The following is a 17973-nucleotide window of genomic DNA, read 5'->3' on the forward strand; positions in this document are numbered from 1 at the left end:
TTGTTGTAGAAGGACCTTTCTTTCCTTCACCCCCTGCTCCCTTCTCAGCGTGATCACCCAATGAACAACAGGAGTTAATATAAGCTTATAAGGGGAGTTAAAGGGCAGTGGGAGAGAGACAGTTGGCCACAGCACTCTTCTGACATGGGAGAGAACCATCCTCACCTACATAAAAGTAGCTGAATACTCCCTGCAATTGCAAGCAAAAATGAACTGTCCTTTTATTCAAACTTCCTACAGTTTTCATCCATTATATAAGGGATCACTTGGCCATTTTTGTGCCCTCTGAGTACATAAGATTTTTTGCTAACCATTTCCTACTCCCAAGAATCGCAGCTAGTAAGATGAGGTGCTTTTACTAGCCAGCATTTTTTCAACCCTGTCCCCTGTGGAAGCTGAAGGAAAGTGGAATGGAAGAATAACGCACTCAAATACTTACTCAGTTGGGCTGCAGTAGGCACATCTGACCTGTTGAAACAATTCATTTGTCACATGACTGTTTGCCATCCTGCTACACAGAGCAAACCCCTTTGAATTAATGTGGTAGATGCCTGAATGGAAACTCTCTCTGAATACATTACTTCAGATATTCAAGTACAGTACCTACTGTTTGACAAAATGATGTTACTTGGAGCTGGCATCTTTTTTTCCCGCAGATGACATGTAATGGTAGCACTAGGAAGTGAGAAGATAGCACTGTCTCAAGTTGATGAAAGCCACAGTTTAGCCAGGTGTCCTGACAGCTTCCCTTGGCTTGTCAATCCATCTCACTGGGACTACAGTCACCCTTCTGTCCCTTAGCCTTGGAATGTTTGTTAGCACAGATGAGAAAGCTACTTTATCCTTTAGTTTTCCTGTTAATGTGGCTGAAAGTTTCTACCTTGGGAGTCGAGGTGGAATCTAGTTGCCTTGGTTTTTATTTATTTTTCTCGTCCTGAATCTGAACTTCATCCATATCTGCAGGACTGCAAGCTTCTCTCATGCAGTAACAGGCATGAGTATGCAGCCACTGTGCTTATGCTTCACTTGTAGCATCCGTGTTTCTAGATGATCCTAAATTCTGATGACGTGCTGTTCCTTCACTTCTAAGTTGAAGGTGAACCTTTCTTGTGGAATGTAACCTCCAGAAAACCCTGTATATACAAATTCATAGAAAATTCCCTTCTATTCAGGCAATATGGAAAATTAATCCAAAAATGTGCTACAGGATCTGTTATTGTTTTGGTTCTTACCAAGAGATGTGCAGGTAACTGCCACCATAGAAACGCTACAGATTCTGACCTAAATAAATATTTTGGGTGCTCTAGCAGAAAAGAATTTGATTTCCTAGAAGTTCTTCCTGTTGCAGAATGTTTTCAGATCTGCTCCCAAGTCTGTCGGAGACCATCTGTGCAACAGAACACCCTCATTCCTGCAGGGAGCGTTTTTCCCTCGGCTGGTGTGTAATTCTTCTTTGCAATTCCAGATAAACAGGGAGGTAAAGATTCTGTCACTGCTGGGGTGGGTTGCAGTATGTAGTCCAGCTCAGATGGAACCTTCACAGAATCACAGAATCGTATAGGTTAGAAAAGACCTTTAAGATCATCGAGTCCAACCATAAACCTAACATTACCAAGACCACCACTATACCATGTTGCTAAGCACCTCATCCAAATGTCTTTTAAATACCTCCAGGGATGGTGACTCAACCACTTCCCTGGGCAGCCTGTTCCAATGCTTGAGAACCATTTCAATGAAGTAAAATTTCCTAATATCCAGTCTAAACCTCCCCTGGCACATCAACCTTGCATAAATAGGAGCTGGAGGAGAACAGCAGTGTGTGGAATAAAAGGTATCATAGACCTGGGACACTGCCCTGTTTCTGGGGGAAATGAATTTTAATATGTGGTGATGAAAGCAGTTAGGAGGACCTAGGCTCTTCTATTCCCTCTGCTTCCTGTCACTCAGCCATTATTTTGTTCTGCTCACCTCTTTCGTGTTCCTTACATTTCTTAGATGGGCTTTGAAGGAAACTTCTGCCCTGGATCACAGATAGTCTCAAAGATGACCTTTGTTTTAATGTGGTTCCTAGACTGCAATCTCACCAAAGCAGATTTTTTTGACGTTTTGGATTAGAAAATTGCCAGTTCTGTGCCAGCACTGTTAACTTTCTTTTTCTTTCAGTTCTAAGGTTGTCTACCAATGCTGGTCAATGGAAGGAGCCTGCAAGCAAGGTGACCCATGCATTAGTCAATATTAGGTAAGGAGTAGAAGTTAATAATAACCATTTTAAAGATTCTTGTGTCCTGTGTGACTGCATTCTTATCATGACACTTTCACATTTGTTGTATTGAATTTGGTTTTGAATTTGTTCTCTTTGTTGGGCTAAATTGCTGCTCTAAACAGGGCCCACTGGGATAAAGAGAGGATCACCAGGGTTTGATTGTCCTCTCTCTAATAATTCTCTCATCTCTTCTGTAGACTGAGTGCTTTCAAAGCATGGCACAAGCTGTAATGAATTAATCCTCACAGCATTCTTGGGAGGAGTTATACAGTAGGGAACAATGCTGTGCTGGCAGAGCAATTGTGGACCTAATGGATTTCTGTTGCATGATTCTATTGCAATTCTATGAAGGGGACTATGAACCAGCTGTAATAAGCGGATTCAAGGCCTCTTAACCTTGCAAGATTTTTGTGTGTGTTTAAAACTGATTATTTAAGGACATTTCAGTATTCTCTTAAACCTCTTCCTCCTGTTCAAGGGCAGAAGTTATGCTCTACTTGTAAGGCTAAGGAATATCTAGGGGTGCTTTTGTGCTGTATTCCTTCACTATAGCAATAATTTATTTCCCTGGCTTCTGAAGCAGTTGGTACTGACCAAGCTGGGTACTGGGCAAGAGGCTCGTGGATCTGATTGACTGGAAAGTGAAAGAATGTTGAGAGAGAAAATTTATTGTTTATTTCTGGCTTGTAAACAAACCTTAAGATATAAGTATTTATACTGAAGAAGTACCTGTCCATCACTTCCTGGTCACCCCAGACAGTTGATGTCTATGCAACACCAAGTAGCTCAGTACCGCTACATTGCTAGTACTTGCCATTTTCTTCACTACAAAAGAGATTGTGTAGGACAAACTCTCTGAGGGCATCTTTCGAGTCAATGTACTACTTACGTGTCTATAAACCACCTTAAAGGTTCCCTTAGTAAGTCTGTAAGCTTAATAACATCACGTATGGTTCCAGAAGATTTATTTTGCTACTATCCTTACTTTTATTTTTTGTAAACAGACATAAATGAACGCTTGTGGGCAGATAACGCACTCGGAGTGAAACAGCAGAACAGATAGCTGTTGGCAAATTAATATAATTTCATGTGACATAAAGTGTCTGCCCTGGGAATTCTCTGTACACCCAGGGAGAGAAGTCTAAACTGGGAAGAAATTAAAAAAGGCAAGTGGTTGCAAAAGGGTTGGTGCTCACCTCTGGTTTGTGCAACCAAGATTTTGCATTGGCTCATTTCCTGTCGGCTTAACAGCTGCTTTTGTAAAGATTAGCATGCAACTGAGACAAGATACAACCAAAAACCCGGCACTGTGATACCCCTTCCTAGACAGCCTGTATCAGACGTGTTTAGTGCATGGTGCTGTCTGGAACCAGTGAAACCTCTGACATGTTTCTCTTCCAGACTTTTGGTAGCTTTCCCCTGCTCCACCCAACTGCTCATATATGTTGAAATTTCATGTGGTCTTTTGCTAGCTTTACAAGTTTTCATGAATGACTTTCATGGCTTTTCAGTCAGTGAAATTAGACCAGGTCTAAATTAGAGATGAATCAAGGCCTGGAGAGGGATTAGACTTCAGAGAAGTTAGTCTGTTTGACTTATGCCATTTCCTCTTAAACAAACAAACAAAAAATGAGAGGGTGGCTGTTTCATCTACTTGTTTGTTTTCTGCTCATGGTAAAAATATTACATTTGAAAGGTTCTTTAACTGTATAGATTTCAGAGCAGCCAGTTGTTGGAAGCTGGAGAAATCCAAAGGTACTGTGCTTTTGTGAAGGTGACTGAAACATCACAGTGTCGAAGTGGTGACTAGGACTAGATGCCTTTTTTTGAGAGAACATGCTTTAGAAAGTTTCAAAAGACTTGTCTCAGTACAGGGAAAATGAATGAAGTGAAGGGCCTGTGATAATGTAATACTCCTTTTTGGCCTAAAGACTGACTTTAGGTGTTTGAAAGTTGCAGATCATGCAGCAGGAGGATGAGAGGATAATTGTATGAGGAATGCCTCAAGCCTTCCAAGGTCTGAAGCTTTCTGCAGTCTGTTGGGAAAGACCATTCTGTCCTGGTCTGTTGGCTGTCCCACTTCTGCAGCAAGGTCTGTAGGAAACCCTTAATACTAGGGCCACATGTTTTCTTCTGGTGTTGGACCAGGAGTGCAAACTGGAGCCTTGTGCACACACACTTGTGGCTCTGTGTTGCAGAGTCACAGAGATGTTGCAAGCTCAAATCACCAAAAAGAAATAGGGAGAGGGGATGCTTGAAGAGGATAAACCCTTTAGGGTTGTCAGGTTGATGGCTTTATTAGAGAAATACAGTATGTTAATGAATGACAATATTATCATAAGATATAATTATTTTACGCATTGATAAGGATGTGCTGGTTTGAACCTGGCTTAGCTCCCCATTGTCTGGATTGCCCGTTTGTTTATGCCCCTTTGGTTTCCCCTTAGAGTGCTCTTAGTGTCCTCTTTCTTATTTGGATGCCTTTGTCATGAAGGGAATGAGTTTAGAGAAATCCACCTCAGATTGGATTTTCCCCTCAGTTTGTTCCATCATTCTGGAAAGTTTTTATGTGCAATGATTACCTGCTTCTTGCTGTAACGGTGCAGTCTAAAGTCATGCTTTGGCTTATATCTTCATCTCATTACAACAGCTATTTCAAAATAAATAAATAAAAATTGTCATTTTCTTATCCTAAGGCTTTTGGTGGGAAAGATTATAAATGTAAAAACATCTGTGTGTGTGTGCATGTGGTGGGCTTTAACAAGTGTCTTAAATCCTAGTGTACAATCTTATGTATATTTCTGCCAGGAGAGGAGTGGTGAGTTGTTTACGACTTTTCAAGGCTACAACACATTTGTGTTACAGGAGTAACTGTTGGGGAGACACATAAAACAGTCCTGTTTGTACACCACAGTGCTGAATTGGCGAGGTCATCTGATTAATTGCTTTAATACATAGTCAGGATGTGTAATACCCAGAGAATCTTTGACATGTTCTTGTTTAAACTCAGCCACAGAGAGAGATCCCACTTTGTGTATCTGATTATGTTATTAACTGTTACTTTTTAGTTGGACCCTATTCTCCAATAGGCAGTCTGATCGAGTTTTGTTGTTGCTGATTGTCTGATTTTTCTAGTCCTTACTCCAGTGAAAAGAGCAGTTGTGAATGTTCTTTTTGAGTATTGAGAGATGGGGAGGCTATTCCTACCTTCTCTCCATACCTCTCCTTTTCACAGACAATTCATAATTTCTGTCTAACCTAAAGAAAATGAAAATTTGAAGACGACAGAATAATAATAGCGTTATCTGGCTGAAATCTTACATACCGTACTGGAATGAGCGATGCCTATTGCTGTCCTATTCCATAACAGTGATTATAACTTCTGTCTGTGGATTTGTCTCCGTGGTTTACATAAATAATTGAGACATGATGGACTGCAAGATATAGCTGCAGTACTGATGGGGTTGAAATAAGAAGCTGCAGCCATTAGTGGATTGAAAACTCACCTTTCTCACCTATGAGAAAATAAGCACATTTTGAGACAAGTAATTTTTTTTAAGCTAATGAGCCTCTTTAAGATAACATTGTGCAGGTTTGCGTTTAATGAGAATTTTATTAATGCAGGGTTCAAAGGGGCATCTTCGGATTGCTTACTCAGTGAGGAAGGTGGCAGCTGAACCCCTGTATTCTTTTAATAGACTTTCTCCTGATCAGGATTTTTTCAAGGTGAATAAATAGATTAGCTCAATGATTAATAGACTGAATTTCCCCATTGTCTGAAATTCAGTCCCATCATCATTTTTAAAGTAATTTTATTTTTCTCACTGAAACACTTTTAACAAGCAGAGAGTAAGTTTGTAGTATGGAACTCAGTGATAGGATTTTTTTTAAAAAAAGGTGTTTCATGTGCTGTTGTAGCATACGCTGCAATCCTCGCTTGGGTGCTTTCATTCACTCTTCCATCTTGCAGCTACTCTTGTTCCACATGAGCCACCCTGTGTGATATTCTTTCTTTGTATAGGAGGTGCTACTTCTCCCAAGTCTGCTTTTGGGGTCGTAAAGGAGAGATTGGGGATTTGGGAGGAGCACTTAAAGCATCACATGGATGTGTATAAAATGGTTATGCTTGTCAGCCTGGGCAGGAGCACTCTGAAGGAACACTTTCAATTTTACTTAGGTGAAAGAAGGCCAAATTGGGCTGTGCTTGTTTGTCGTAGGGTACCCGGCATCCCTGCTCTGGAGCTATAGCTCATGTTGAATTACCAGCACTCCACAGAACTGCACTTACTCAAAACCTTGACAGAGAGGAGGCTCCATTCAGATATTTGTTAGAAAATGAGTGGCTGCAAGCAGTCCACATAGTACCTTCAGCATTTTTCTGCTTTGCAAGAAGAATTTTAGCATCTGTTCATGGGGAGAGAAGAGCTAAATGCTGCTGACCTAGTCATGTTGTAATGGATGGCTGTAGCATTTATGCAGGAGACGTGAAAGGGGACCTGCTGATAGATAAGTGCTTCTGTATAGAGTGGAGGCCTGTGGATTACAGTCAGCTGAGACTGTAAAAAAAACCCCAACTATAAATATATAGAGTTTTATATAGATATACACACACACACTTCCCTCCTTCCCTCTCCCTCTCTGTGCAGACATAACGGACACATACATGTTTCTTGCCAATATGAGTGAGAGAATGAAAAAGGGAGGGCAAGCTTAAAGCCTGTTTATGAAAATAAATGGTCAAGAAAATCTATGTGCTTATATATATAAAAGAGATGGATATCTATGTGTATATTATATGTATATGCACATATATGAATGTGTGTATCCATATATATGGATGTCTGTGTATATATAAATACATATACATACATATACACACACATGCATATACTTACATATATATATTTATATATAAAACACACACACAAACATCCTGCCTTTGACAATGGGCTAATCTAAAGCTATAATTTCCAAGCTGAAAAAACCAAGATGCTTGCTTGTTTCTGACTTCTCCGAGATGAACCACAAGCATTGACTAAGGATGCTCAGGTGTTACTCCTTTCAGCAGTAGCTGCCAGCAGCAGCCTTGTGCTGGGTGCATATGTATGGAGGGACTGATGGACCATGCAGAACTGCTTGGCTGGGGCTGGCCATCGCCGAGCAGCAGAGGGTGCTCAGGCATGCAGGGTAGCCCAGAGTGATCTGGAGTTCGTTCCCTATGATTCTTAAACCCACGTGTGAGGGCTACCACTGGTGGAATAACAACTCCATTGAATTGTTCACTGAGGTGTGTTTAATGGTAATGACCTCTGACATGCTGTCACTGCTAATCAGTGGCTGAGCTCAGATCACAGGCTAGTATTTGACTGTCAGTATTCGACTGACAGTCAACAATTATTTTTTTTAATTAAAAAAAGGCAACAAAACCCAAAGAGAAACTCATAAATGTATTTTATTGGTACTAAAATCCTAACATTTTTAACATCCTTTAAAATCCCAACAATTTGATCCTAACAAGATTAAGGATCAAATTGTTACTAAAACGCTGTAAGAAAACTTCCAAGCTTTGTAAGCATGCATGTAAGCTATTTGAAGAATTAGTTCATCACAGTTTTCAGGTGGTAGCCTGAGAAAATTATGGTGCTGAAAAACTGAAAGTGGATTCTAGATGAGGATTCTGGCTTGGTTCTAGATCTTTTCTAGTGACCTGTAATCACTCCTCATTGAAGGAGCAAAGTTAGTAGACCCTTCTTGTAATTTCATGTGTTTCTTGTTGCATGCTTTTCTTGTTACATAGGGACTCTGGCACAGCAGAACAGTTCCTGAAATACCACAGTGGTTATAGTGGAGCTTGGTTACTCAGAGTTCATCTACTACCGCTGCTTGTTTTTCACTTGACCTTGCAGTATTCTGGTAGGGAAAGTTAATTTGCCAGGAGCAACTTTGATGTGAACAGATTCTGGCATTAGCTGGCACCTGAACAGAGGAAGCAGGTGGAATGAAAGGGAAAGACTTCACTTCCAGGCCATTGTGACCAGCAACATCTGAAGAGAAGAATAAGAAAGAAAGAAGCACTCCTATCTCAGGGTGTGTTGTTTCATCTTTTCATCGCACTCTACACATGCTTTCAGTATTTTTATTAACATGTAGGGTTTTTCTCTGTTCGTGTAACTTCAGCATTTAATTTATTTTACATTATCCGATTTCTTCTTGAGACAGCAGTGTTAGTTTTCAGTTACTGCTTTTTATTTACTAGCTGATTCATCTTGGTGTGCTTCTCTTACAGAGCCATAGCCAATTTCATTCTGCTATAATTTTCCTTCATTCTTTCTCATTCATGCAGTGGCTTAATTAAATGTTGTCTCTGCCACTGGCCCAAATCCAGAGAGCAAATCTGTTAGTTGAGTGGCATTGTATGGACCAGTTCCACTAACACAGCAGCATGGTTCAGCAAGTCAGGTGCATGCCAGGTCACCTTTCTTCTTTCTGCCAGTAACTTCCCTTTCCAGGCAGCAGTGACTGAAATGGACTCTGACAATGTCAAGCCTGTTTTCTCTTTAATGAACTTTTTTTTTTGCATTGGATTTTTGGGAGGATCCAAAGAAATTATTTGGATTTTTTTTTTGGTGTGTAACTTAAGGTTTCTAGAGCTGATGCTGATTTTGAGCAAAGCTGTTTGTGTGGCAAACAAATGCCTCTATCTGAGATGCCATACCATGACTTGCTTTCTTCAATGCACTCAAAAGTCACGCTGCAGGGATCACTTTCTTTCCAAAATTTCATCCTCGTAGTAAGCAATGCTTTTTGGATTGGGGTGGGGATGAACTTGAAGTGGAAGTGATTTATTCCCAGGATGGCAGCCTTGCTTAACTAGCTTTCTTATCTGCTTTCTTAGCTTCTTTCCAATGTCTGCAATTGTATCGGCCACTTTCATGTCCTTTCCTCATGTCATGAAGTCAACAGGCTGGCCTTTTAAGAGAGAACTTGCGAAAAGATCCACTTCTGTATTTCAGCTGCTCTATAAGGATTGTCGTAAAGGTGAGGCATCTGTTCAAGGGAGGATTGTTTGCTGGGCGGAAAGGAAACTTCTGCAGCACAGCTGCTGTTTGGCAGTCTCTTCCTAAGTTCAGCAAGTATCTTAGTTCATGTGATTCTCCTAAGGTGAACATCTCACTGCAGAGTTTACCCACTTGTGAACCTTTGTCTTCCTGGCCATTTTGTTGAAAACATTTCTTCCTTGAGACCTGAACGTTTTGGAAGGTTAGGCAGGATCTGTAGGCTACTTCGCAAAGTTTGCTGAGAAATGCTACATCCATTACTGAAGTATTGCAACCGAGATTTCATCTACTCGATATCAAAGCAACTGCCCTGTGAAGAGGGGAATTCGTGTCTACGGATCTCATTTACTGGATTCGTGGGTGCAGATTGTGGGATTATAAAATGGAGTTAGTTAAGCTGCTAGCAAATTTTTCTTGAAAGCTGTGTATTCAGCTTTGGAAATCTAATGTTTGGCACATAGTTTCTGCTTTTGTGCTAGGGAATTCAGTGTCTGGAGCTTTGGGAGAACAGTCAGTAGAGCAGAAAAGCAAAAGAGACTTCACATTGCGATTGTGGTCTCCTGTTTGATTTATGTGAGTGACTTTGTGCTGCTTGGTCTGAAGAAGTGTGGCACCAGGCAAGAAATCTTCTTGTTTTGCTTGTCAAATACCTTTCTCTGTAGAAACATAAAAATAGTGGAGAATATATGTTAGTATTGGGAGTGGTTTTGGTTTATTTCAGAGGTGGACATAATATTTATTGGTCAGAAGTTATTTTTCTGACTTGTTTGCAGATATTTTGGTCTTGAATCCCCTTGCTGGGCACAGGCAAGTTATGTATGAGCTCAGTAATACATTAAAGCATGTGCTGCAAACCTAGGATGCAGTCTTGTCAACATCTCAGGGTTTTTGTTGCAGCACGAAATCCAAAAAGGCCTGCTGGTTTCTCGCTTTGAATGGTTGTATTGTTTCATCCTGTTTATGAGAACAATCTTAATTATTTCTCTGGTACTGTGGCTGGCCTGAGTTCAATTCCTAATTGATAGATTTCAACCTTACAGTCGACATCTTTGTTGGTAGCTCTAATGCAGCCAGAAAGCAAGACATGAATAGCCTCTGCAACCAGATTGTCTTGGCCCCAAGAACTGGCCCTACTGGAACTTGATTGAAGCACAGTTTGAACCAGCTGTTTATAGCTTGTCAAAACTTTGCCCATGCTGTTCTTATTCTTTCGGTAAATATAAGGGATTCTGATCTCCACTGGTCTCAAATCTAGCTTTCAAGATTTGCTTTAATGGAGAGAGAACATTAAGCGGCTTTCTTCATAACCCAAACAATGTAAAAATCATTGTGAGCTTAAATAACACCTTTATCCCTTGAAAAATGATGTAGTATAATGCTGTTTCACTCTTTCTGTTTAAAAGAAATCTGTTTCTCACAGCAGCAGCCAGAATTATTACTCCCTCTGAAAGTCTTGGCTGTGGGATGTGTACTTAGGAAAAAAAAACCCTTTTCAAAATCCAGTAACGTGTATTTCTTATTATCTTATTATAGTGGGGGGCCTAAAATTTGGTTTTGCTCTAGAAATGTAAATGCTCTTAATTCTTCCTTTAGGACTAAATTGACAAAGTACCTGCTCATTAAGTACATCTGCTCATTAAGGTAATGAAGTACCTACCTTATCTTGAACTGAAAGCAAGGATAATACATTGTTAGCACGACTACAGAACTGCAGTCTGTTTGAAGATTGCACCAGAATCTGGAGCTCGGTTCCCAGGGAACTGTGAGAGGAGGGCATCTTGTTTGTAACACTTTGTTCATTAAAAGAAACATGCATCCTAGCTTTCAAAGTTAAAATGGTTGTTTTTTAGGAGCTCTTCCCACTGAAGGCAGAGAAGGTTGTCTCACCCTACCAGCACAGGGACTTGCTTCACAATCATCAGTAAATACTGGTTGGTATAGCCAAGATTAAGGTAAAAGTAAGATGCTGCCTGGAGGGGAAAGAGAGGAGCTCGAGTGAGTTGTGAAAATATTTTGGACTCTAATATCTGTGTGTCCAGTTAGAGACCATAAGAGACATCAGAGGTTCAGGTGCTCTGAATTAAATTGGCTGAAGTGCCAGGATATTTGGGAGAAGGCCCCTGTTTGGGAATCCCAGAATGCAATCTTTTGTTATTACTCTTTTTATTCTTTAAAATCTTTTTCTAACTTATAGCTGGAAGGATAATTCAGAAAATGAAGGCGTAATGCTTCTGAGGTAGCAATTTTTCCCTTAGCTTTGAGGCCAGATTTCTGTTGCCTGTCTCAAGAGCTGCTAACCGTAAAGGTTCAGCAGTCAGAAATGCCCACATGCTTGGCTGTTTCTCAGCTATCAAAGCCAACCAGATTAAGGTAACAGTGATCTCATGAAGAATTCATCTGTGACGGGTATGGGATTCTGATATCTCATGCTGATAAGGGTTCAATTGAAAGATGTTACTCTGGCAAAACTGCCCCAGTGTGCTTCCTCAGCCCGTGCTTCTGCGATCACTTGGAGCAGGTATAAACTGACAGCGTTGCTGAGCAGGAGGATTCACCTGCCATTCATTCCTGCTGTCTCTTCTGTGGGGAGCAGCCTGCATTGTGCAGCTGCGTGTAAAGGAGGACACTGGGGACCTGACCCAGGATAAAATCATCTAGGCAGGAAAAAAAAAAACCAAAACCACCAAAACAATGTGTTTTAGCCTGGGTCAGTTCTCGAGCCTTCATTGTATACAGATATACGAGTGGTTTTGTCAGCCCTGTAGAGGGTGTGCATACAAGCAGCTCGGTGTTAGGCACAACAGGATGGTCTCTCTTAGCAGCATTGACCTGTTATACCAGTTTTAGGCTAATATGCTGCAAAGTGTTTTTTAAGTTTATGTCCGCTGTCATCAGTGGTCACTGATGTGACTCTTTGCCGGGGTCTACGCACGTGTTCTCTTGCTTGTGCTGGTACAGTGCAGGGTGGTTTTTGCAAAATGTTCTTGTTGTTAAGAGAAATATCAACATAACCATTGCCTAAAGCTTCAGTTTGGGTACTGGGCTTGAGGCAATACTGCCATGAGCCCAAAAAGTGAGAACTTGGGTGCTACTTGGCAGGGAGTCTTGAGTAGGAGATCACTGACGCGTTGAAGGTGTCTCACTGCAGTGGAGTCCTGCTTGATAGGATATAAAAGCATGGTTTCAAATGTGTCTTATTTTGAGGGTGGCCGAAAGTGGAATGACCTTAAAAGCTCCCTGGCAATCATTTTGCCTGACTTTGCTAGAAGACTTTGAAAGCCCAAAAGCTTTTTCATGTTGCTGCTTTAGTGATTAATTAGGTCATCACTTTGTGTGTTAATTACAGTGACATTTTTCTTCTCATTAGTTGGATTATGGAAAGTTTTTGACTCTGTGTGGGATGGGAAGTAATGCAACCTTTGTGGCCAAGGGAAGAATGATTTAAAACTTTAGAACACTGAATTTCAATGATGGCTTTGGGTACTGTGAGAAAATGCTTCTATCTACTATAGAAAATGTAGCTGGTAAGTGCTTTGAGGGCAGGATGAATACCTTTTATTCTAAACAAACTCATGATGTTGCCCACACTTTGGATGAGGAATTTTAAACTGGATCCTTCTTCCAGAAGGTTATGTGTTGTGTTAATTAATGTAAAGCTCTTGCTGCTGACAGAGGGGCACGAATATGATATACTTCATATAATGTCCTTCATGAGGTGTCTGAAAAGGCTTAACAGGGAGCCTTTTAAGCAGGGCAATGTACATGAACAAAGGCCAATTGCTTTTACTTACACTTTTTTGTAATTATTTAATGTCCTCCTTATAATTTTGCAACACTGCTTGCTTTGGAATCTGAGCTTGACATTAACTTTTTATGGACATTTGAGATGAGCTTGTCTGAGGCAGACATTCCCTTCTAAACTCAGAAAGCAATAGGTCTGCCGTATGTTATTCTTGATTCCTTTGTTCATTAGCATTTGAAAGCTGTGGTTGCTTTGAGGCTAGCCCATGTGTGATATCTTGAGCCTTGTTGAAGAAGCAGACTGTGCCATTCTCACTGGATAGCACCTATTTTTCTTCCTTGTTTGGTGACTTCCACTCGCAGCGTAAACTTCTGTCAGAAATGAAGAGCCACAAAACAAGATTTCTCCAAGATCTTAAGTTTGGCTGGGAAATAAAATAATTCAGATTGCAGTAAGGAAGGTTCTTCCCAAGTTCTTCTCAACATGGGTGATCCAATACTGGATCAAATTGCTCAAGGAGGTTGTGCAATCTCCATCCTTGGAGTTATTCAGATCTTGCCTGAACTCAGCTGTGAGCAAACTGGCCTAACTGGCCCTATGCTGAGTATAAAGTGGGACCACATAACCTCTGAAGGTCCTTTCCAACGTAACCCATTTGATTTTAGAGCACAGTCTCTTCACTGCATGGTCAACTAGGAAAAGAAGCAAGAAAGTGCTTCTCTGAATGCACTGTGCTATATGTTAACTCTGGGTCCAACTGCTAAAGATGCTGAGTAGAGCACTTCTTTAAATCAGTGGGAGCTTGTGGTGCTCGGCATCTATTTTCTTTCTCTGAAAGATCAGTAAAGGGTAAAAACTAGAGGACTCGCAGCATGTGTTGCTGCAGATGCCCAGTATTGTCTGCTGTGTGTGAACTTATCAGTCAATTGGATCCTGCTGATGAGATCCAACTATGCGACTCAGTCATTTGTGAGAGGAAACTATTCTCAGTATGATTAATGCTGTGGTTGATGATGGGGACAGAAAACGCTTCTTTGAATAATGCCTATAATGGCATATTCCCCTGTGTGTATGTTTAAAGGAAGAGTCTATGGTTATATGAAATTGAGGGCATTTAAGAGGCAGTTAATGACAAGTGAAAATGATAGCTAGGGTAGATTAATTGTTAAATGAATTGTGCCTGCACTTGCTGTCATTTTAATGTGGTATCGGTCTAATTGTAAGTATGTTATATAGCAGGAAGGCATCAGGAAACAATACTGTGCACTTAGGTTCAGGTCAGAGGAGTTTAAAGGCTTAGCCATCAGGAGTTTTTCTAAAGTGTAGCCATCTTTTTGCTGTGGGTTCCCCCCCGAGTACTAAAATCTGTATTTTGATTAATTTTGCTTTTATAAGTTTTTGCCTATGCTATTTTTGACAGTGCAGTAAAGCAGTATTTTCTTGTAATCAGTTTGAATTTTGTTTTAACTGTTTTTGGAATGAGACGATACTAACTGAACTTGGTCTGGCACATAGCTCATGGATTTTTTTTTTTTTTTGCACTTTATTTCCAGGACTATTTATTTAACTTTGATTTGGCATGGGGCTACTTTACATTCATGCCTTCAATCTGAGTGGAGCGTAAGGGAAATTGTCAGGAAGGAAGAGGACTGAAAGCAGCCAGGCATAGGTCTCATCCTGTCATTACTCTGAAGAAATCTGTCTTTTGAATTGATTCAGAGTGACAGTGGGGCAGGAAGGCACTGGCAGAAGCTGTATGTCTCTAGCAAGCTTTTTTCACACATGGCCCATAGCCTCACTTGAGTTGAGTGAATTTTATGTGGTTTCTAGATGAAGTGAAATGTTGCCACATATCTTTTGGTAAAGTTTAGTGGTCCCTGTTAAGACTTGGGTGCACTGAATGGTTCTTAGAGCCCTTTTTTCTGTCTGATAACACTTTTTTATTTTTTTAAAGCATCTGCTGTGTTTGGAGGGAAATCAGTTTGGGCCCAAGGACACCTAGAGGATGTGAGCTTTGATTGCTTTCAGCCTGCTAATCTTCATGATCCAAACTGTGCACTCAAGCAGAAGAACAATAATGTCCTCTACACAGTAAGATAGGAAAATACTCAACAGAACGCCTTTCCTAGGAAGAGAGGAGGCCTTCAAATTCATCTTCTAGAAAGATAAACTTGGATGGGGACAGGTGCAGACACAAGCAACAAGAATCATTATTTCCTTCCGAAGGACACTTGGTGCGTGCTTTGCCCAATCCAGCAAAGTGAAAACTAGTGGTTACTAATGTAGTGGGAAACAGAAGTGATGTAGAACAGCTTCTGAAGCTGAAGAGCAGTTTGTAATGTGAACGAATGGGGTTGGGAAGTGATAAAAGTTGGAAGTGAAAGGATTTCTAACATTAAAAGCACTGAAGGTCTGGGGCAGTCTTGTGATCAGTTAGAATGATGCAATCTAAACGGATCTAATTCCATTTAAAACTAGTCAGGGAAGGATTATCTTGTAGCTGAGAGTATGAAAGGATGGAGAGAGCCAGAATCCCAGACTTGCACCAGGAGGAGCCCATGTAAGAGATGCCTGCTGAGGTTCTCAATGAGCAAGGGTTGAATTTTTTTCTCTCTCTTTTTTTTTTTTTTTGTTTTAAATTCCCCCTGCCCCCCATCAGTAATGTTAATCAGCTCCAGGGCATTACGGAGTTGGGTCAGATCAGGTTGTTCAGTGGATTAGGACATGATTCAAATAGTCTGGTAAATACCATTGTAGTGTTTTCTAAAGTATAAGGCTTGTAAAAACTTGTAGCTGCTTTTTGTAAGTTATTTGCTTCCTGCATCAACGATTCAGAACCTATTAGTGTTAATAGGCTAGCTGGTTCAAAAAGACTGATGCCACTCCCTCCTGTCAGTCAGGGATCACTTCTCCACTAAAGGAAGACAGTAAATGTCTTCTGTAAAATTCAGGGGCTGGCTAACAAATTGCAGTTTAGAATACATTACAGATGATGAATGTGATCTCCTTAAAGGGAAATCTATTCGTTTGACTTAGTGCTCTTACGATTAATTGCTTGCCAGATTAAATTGCTCCATAAAACGCATGCTACTTTATTCGATCTCTTCATGATGAGATTAGCTAGGCCATGCTGGTTCTTTGTATGTTAATTACAATGGTATTTTCTTCTTCAATTTAATTATTAAATTGTTTAGCACAGCATGCTTTCTCCTAGCCTCAGGAAAGATATCTGTATTTTTCTTTTGACCACTGTTTTATAGTATTACTGCCCTTTTTCCAGAAATATTCTGGGTTTCCTTTATAGAAGTATCACACACTGTAGCGGATACTTTCTGAGATTTTTCTGTGTTTTCTTTGGTGTGCTGCTGAAACACAGGAATGGTACTAACCTCGCACAGGTTCACTGTGCGACAGTCTAGGACGAGGAATGAAGAACATCTGAATGCAGGCTGTAGAGGCAAATTTCCAGAGTTGACACCCAAACAGGAATTTATCTGGGTATTGAAGCTCAGCTTTCTGCTTCTGTTGAAAAGTGTAAAGCTCACCAAGTGGGCAGGATGTTTGCTTTTTGTCTCACCTGAAAAATCAACGCTATAGCAGTTCAGTATTCTCTATGCAGCTGAAATTTCAGGGCAGATTTGGAGGGAAGAACTATGTGTGCTTTCCTCGTTCTCAGAAGCCTTCTCTGTACTTGCTGACTGTACCCAAGACTCTTTCTGAAAATCTACAAAATGGAAACAAAAGAAGCTGAAAATTACCAGGGTTGTGGTAACAGCTTAAAATTATTGAAGGAGGCCACAGTAAATAATTTGAGGAAAATTTAAGAAAAAGCTATTTTAAGTTCTCGTTATAAAACTTGCCCCAGCCCTTAGGATATTAGTTCATTCTCTCTTCATCAGTCAGGGACCCGACTACGTGTGCAACTACCCCCCACATGCATGCACAAAATAACCCCTATGCTTTTGCAACATGAAGCTTGGGATTTGCATATAACCTAATGTTCCCACAGCAACAATACAGTGGCTCTACTGTAAAGTTGTTGGTTTTCTTTATTTTCTTTCTTTTTTAACTGTTTATGCTGCTATACCACTCTAGATGAAATATTTAATAAGCATCAACTAAACTGTTAGTTGTGGTGTTTAAAATCATTCAAGTCTCTGTGTCTAAAGTGGAGCTTCTCTCTTACCCAGCTATAATATCTTTTTTTTAATTTGCTTCTCAACTTAACCCCTCTCCCTCAGTAAAAAGTGTATTATCTTCTATTGGAATTGATTCCCAACGGCAAGGCAAGTTTTTGTGTTAATTAACCTAGTCTTTCATTTGCTGTGTATCCAGAGCTTAGAAAATTCAAAAAGGTATAGCAGAACTAGGAAAATTTCAGAAAGGGGCAGCAAGAGTGACTGAAAGTATGGAACCAGATGTGTTACGAAGAACACTTACATACATGACAATTCTTCAGGCTGGAAAAGAGATGGCAGAGAATATACAAGAGTTTGTAAAAAACATTAAATGTCATAGAAAAGATGAAGAGGAGCTACAAGAAGAAGGTGCATCAGAAGATCAGATAATCTCAAACCAAAGAGATACTGCTTCATGCAAAACTTAGTTAAGCTGTGGAATACCTAAAAGGTTATGTGAATTTAAAGCAATGATTATACAAATTAATGGAAGAAAATTCCATCATGGGTTACTGATCATACAGATATCACCTCTGCCTCACATATCATCTTGAACTGCATGTGGCTAGAAGTAAATTTCTTTCTGGGGCAATATCATTTTATTCTTGTCTGCTTTTTTACCGTTACCTGAGCTCCCATTTCTAGACACTTTCAAAGTTGGGACACTGAGCTGGCCTTTGCTACCTGACTCAGTATGGCAATTTTTAATGTTTACATAAATTTTATCTGTCA

General features: G+C 40.3%; 1 protein-coding gene across 4 annotated transcripts in view; it reads left to right on the plus strand.

The window, feature by feature from the left end:
• Positions 1–17973, plus strand: part of ARMH3 (armadillo like helical domain containing 3) — a 134438-nt gene that overhangs the window by 58947 nt on the left and 57518 nt on the right. For 3 of the 4 annotated variants that reach the window (XM_072871730.1, XM_072871731.1, XM_072871732.1), the window contains exon 23: positions 2164–2239. In XM_072871730.1, coding sequence (XP_072727831.1) covers positions 2164–2239 — 76 coding nt within the window. Of the gene's footprint in view, positions 1–2163; positions 2240–15017; positions 15141–17973 lie in introns of those variants that run through there. The other variant, XM_072871733.1, reaches the window with a different exon arrangement.

This window comes from Ciconia boyciana, chromosome 8 (genome assembly GCF_034638445.1).
Source record: "Ciconia boyciana chromosome 8, ASM3463844v1, whole genome shotgun sequence".
NCBI classification, from domain to species: domain Eukaryota; kingdom Metazoa; phylum Chordata; class Aves; order Ciconiiformes; family Ciconiidae; genus Ciconia; species Ciconia boyciana.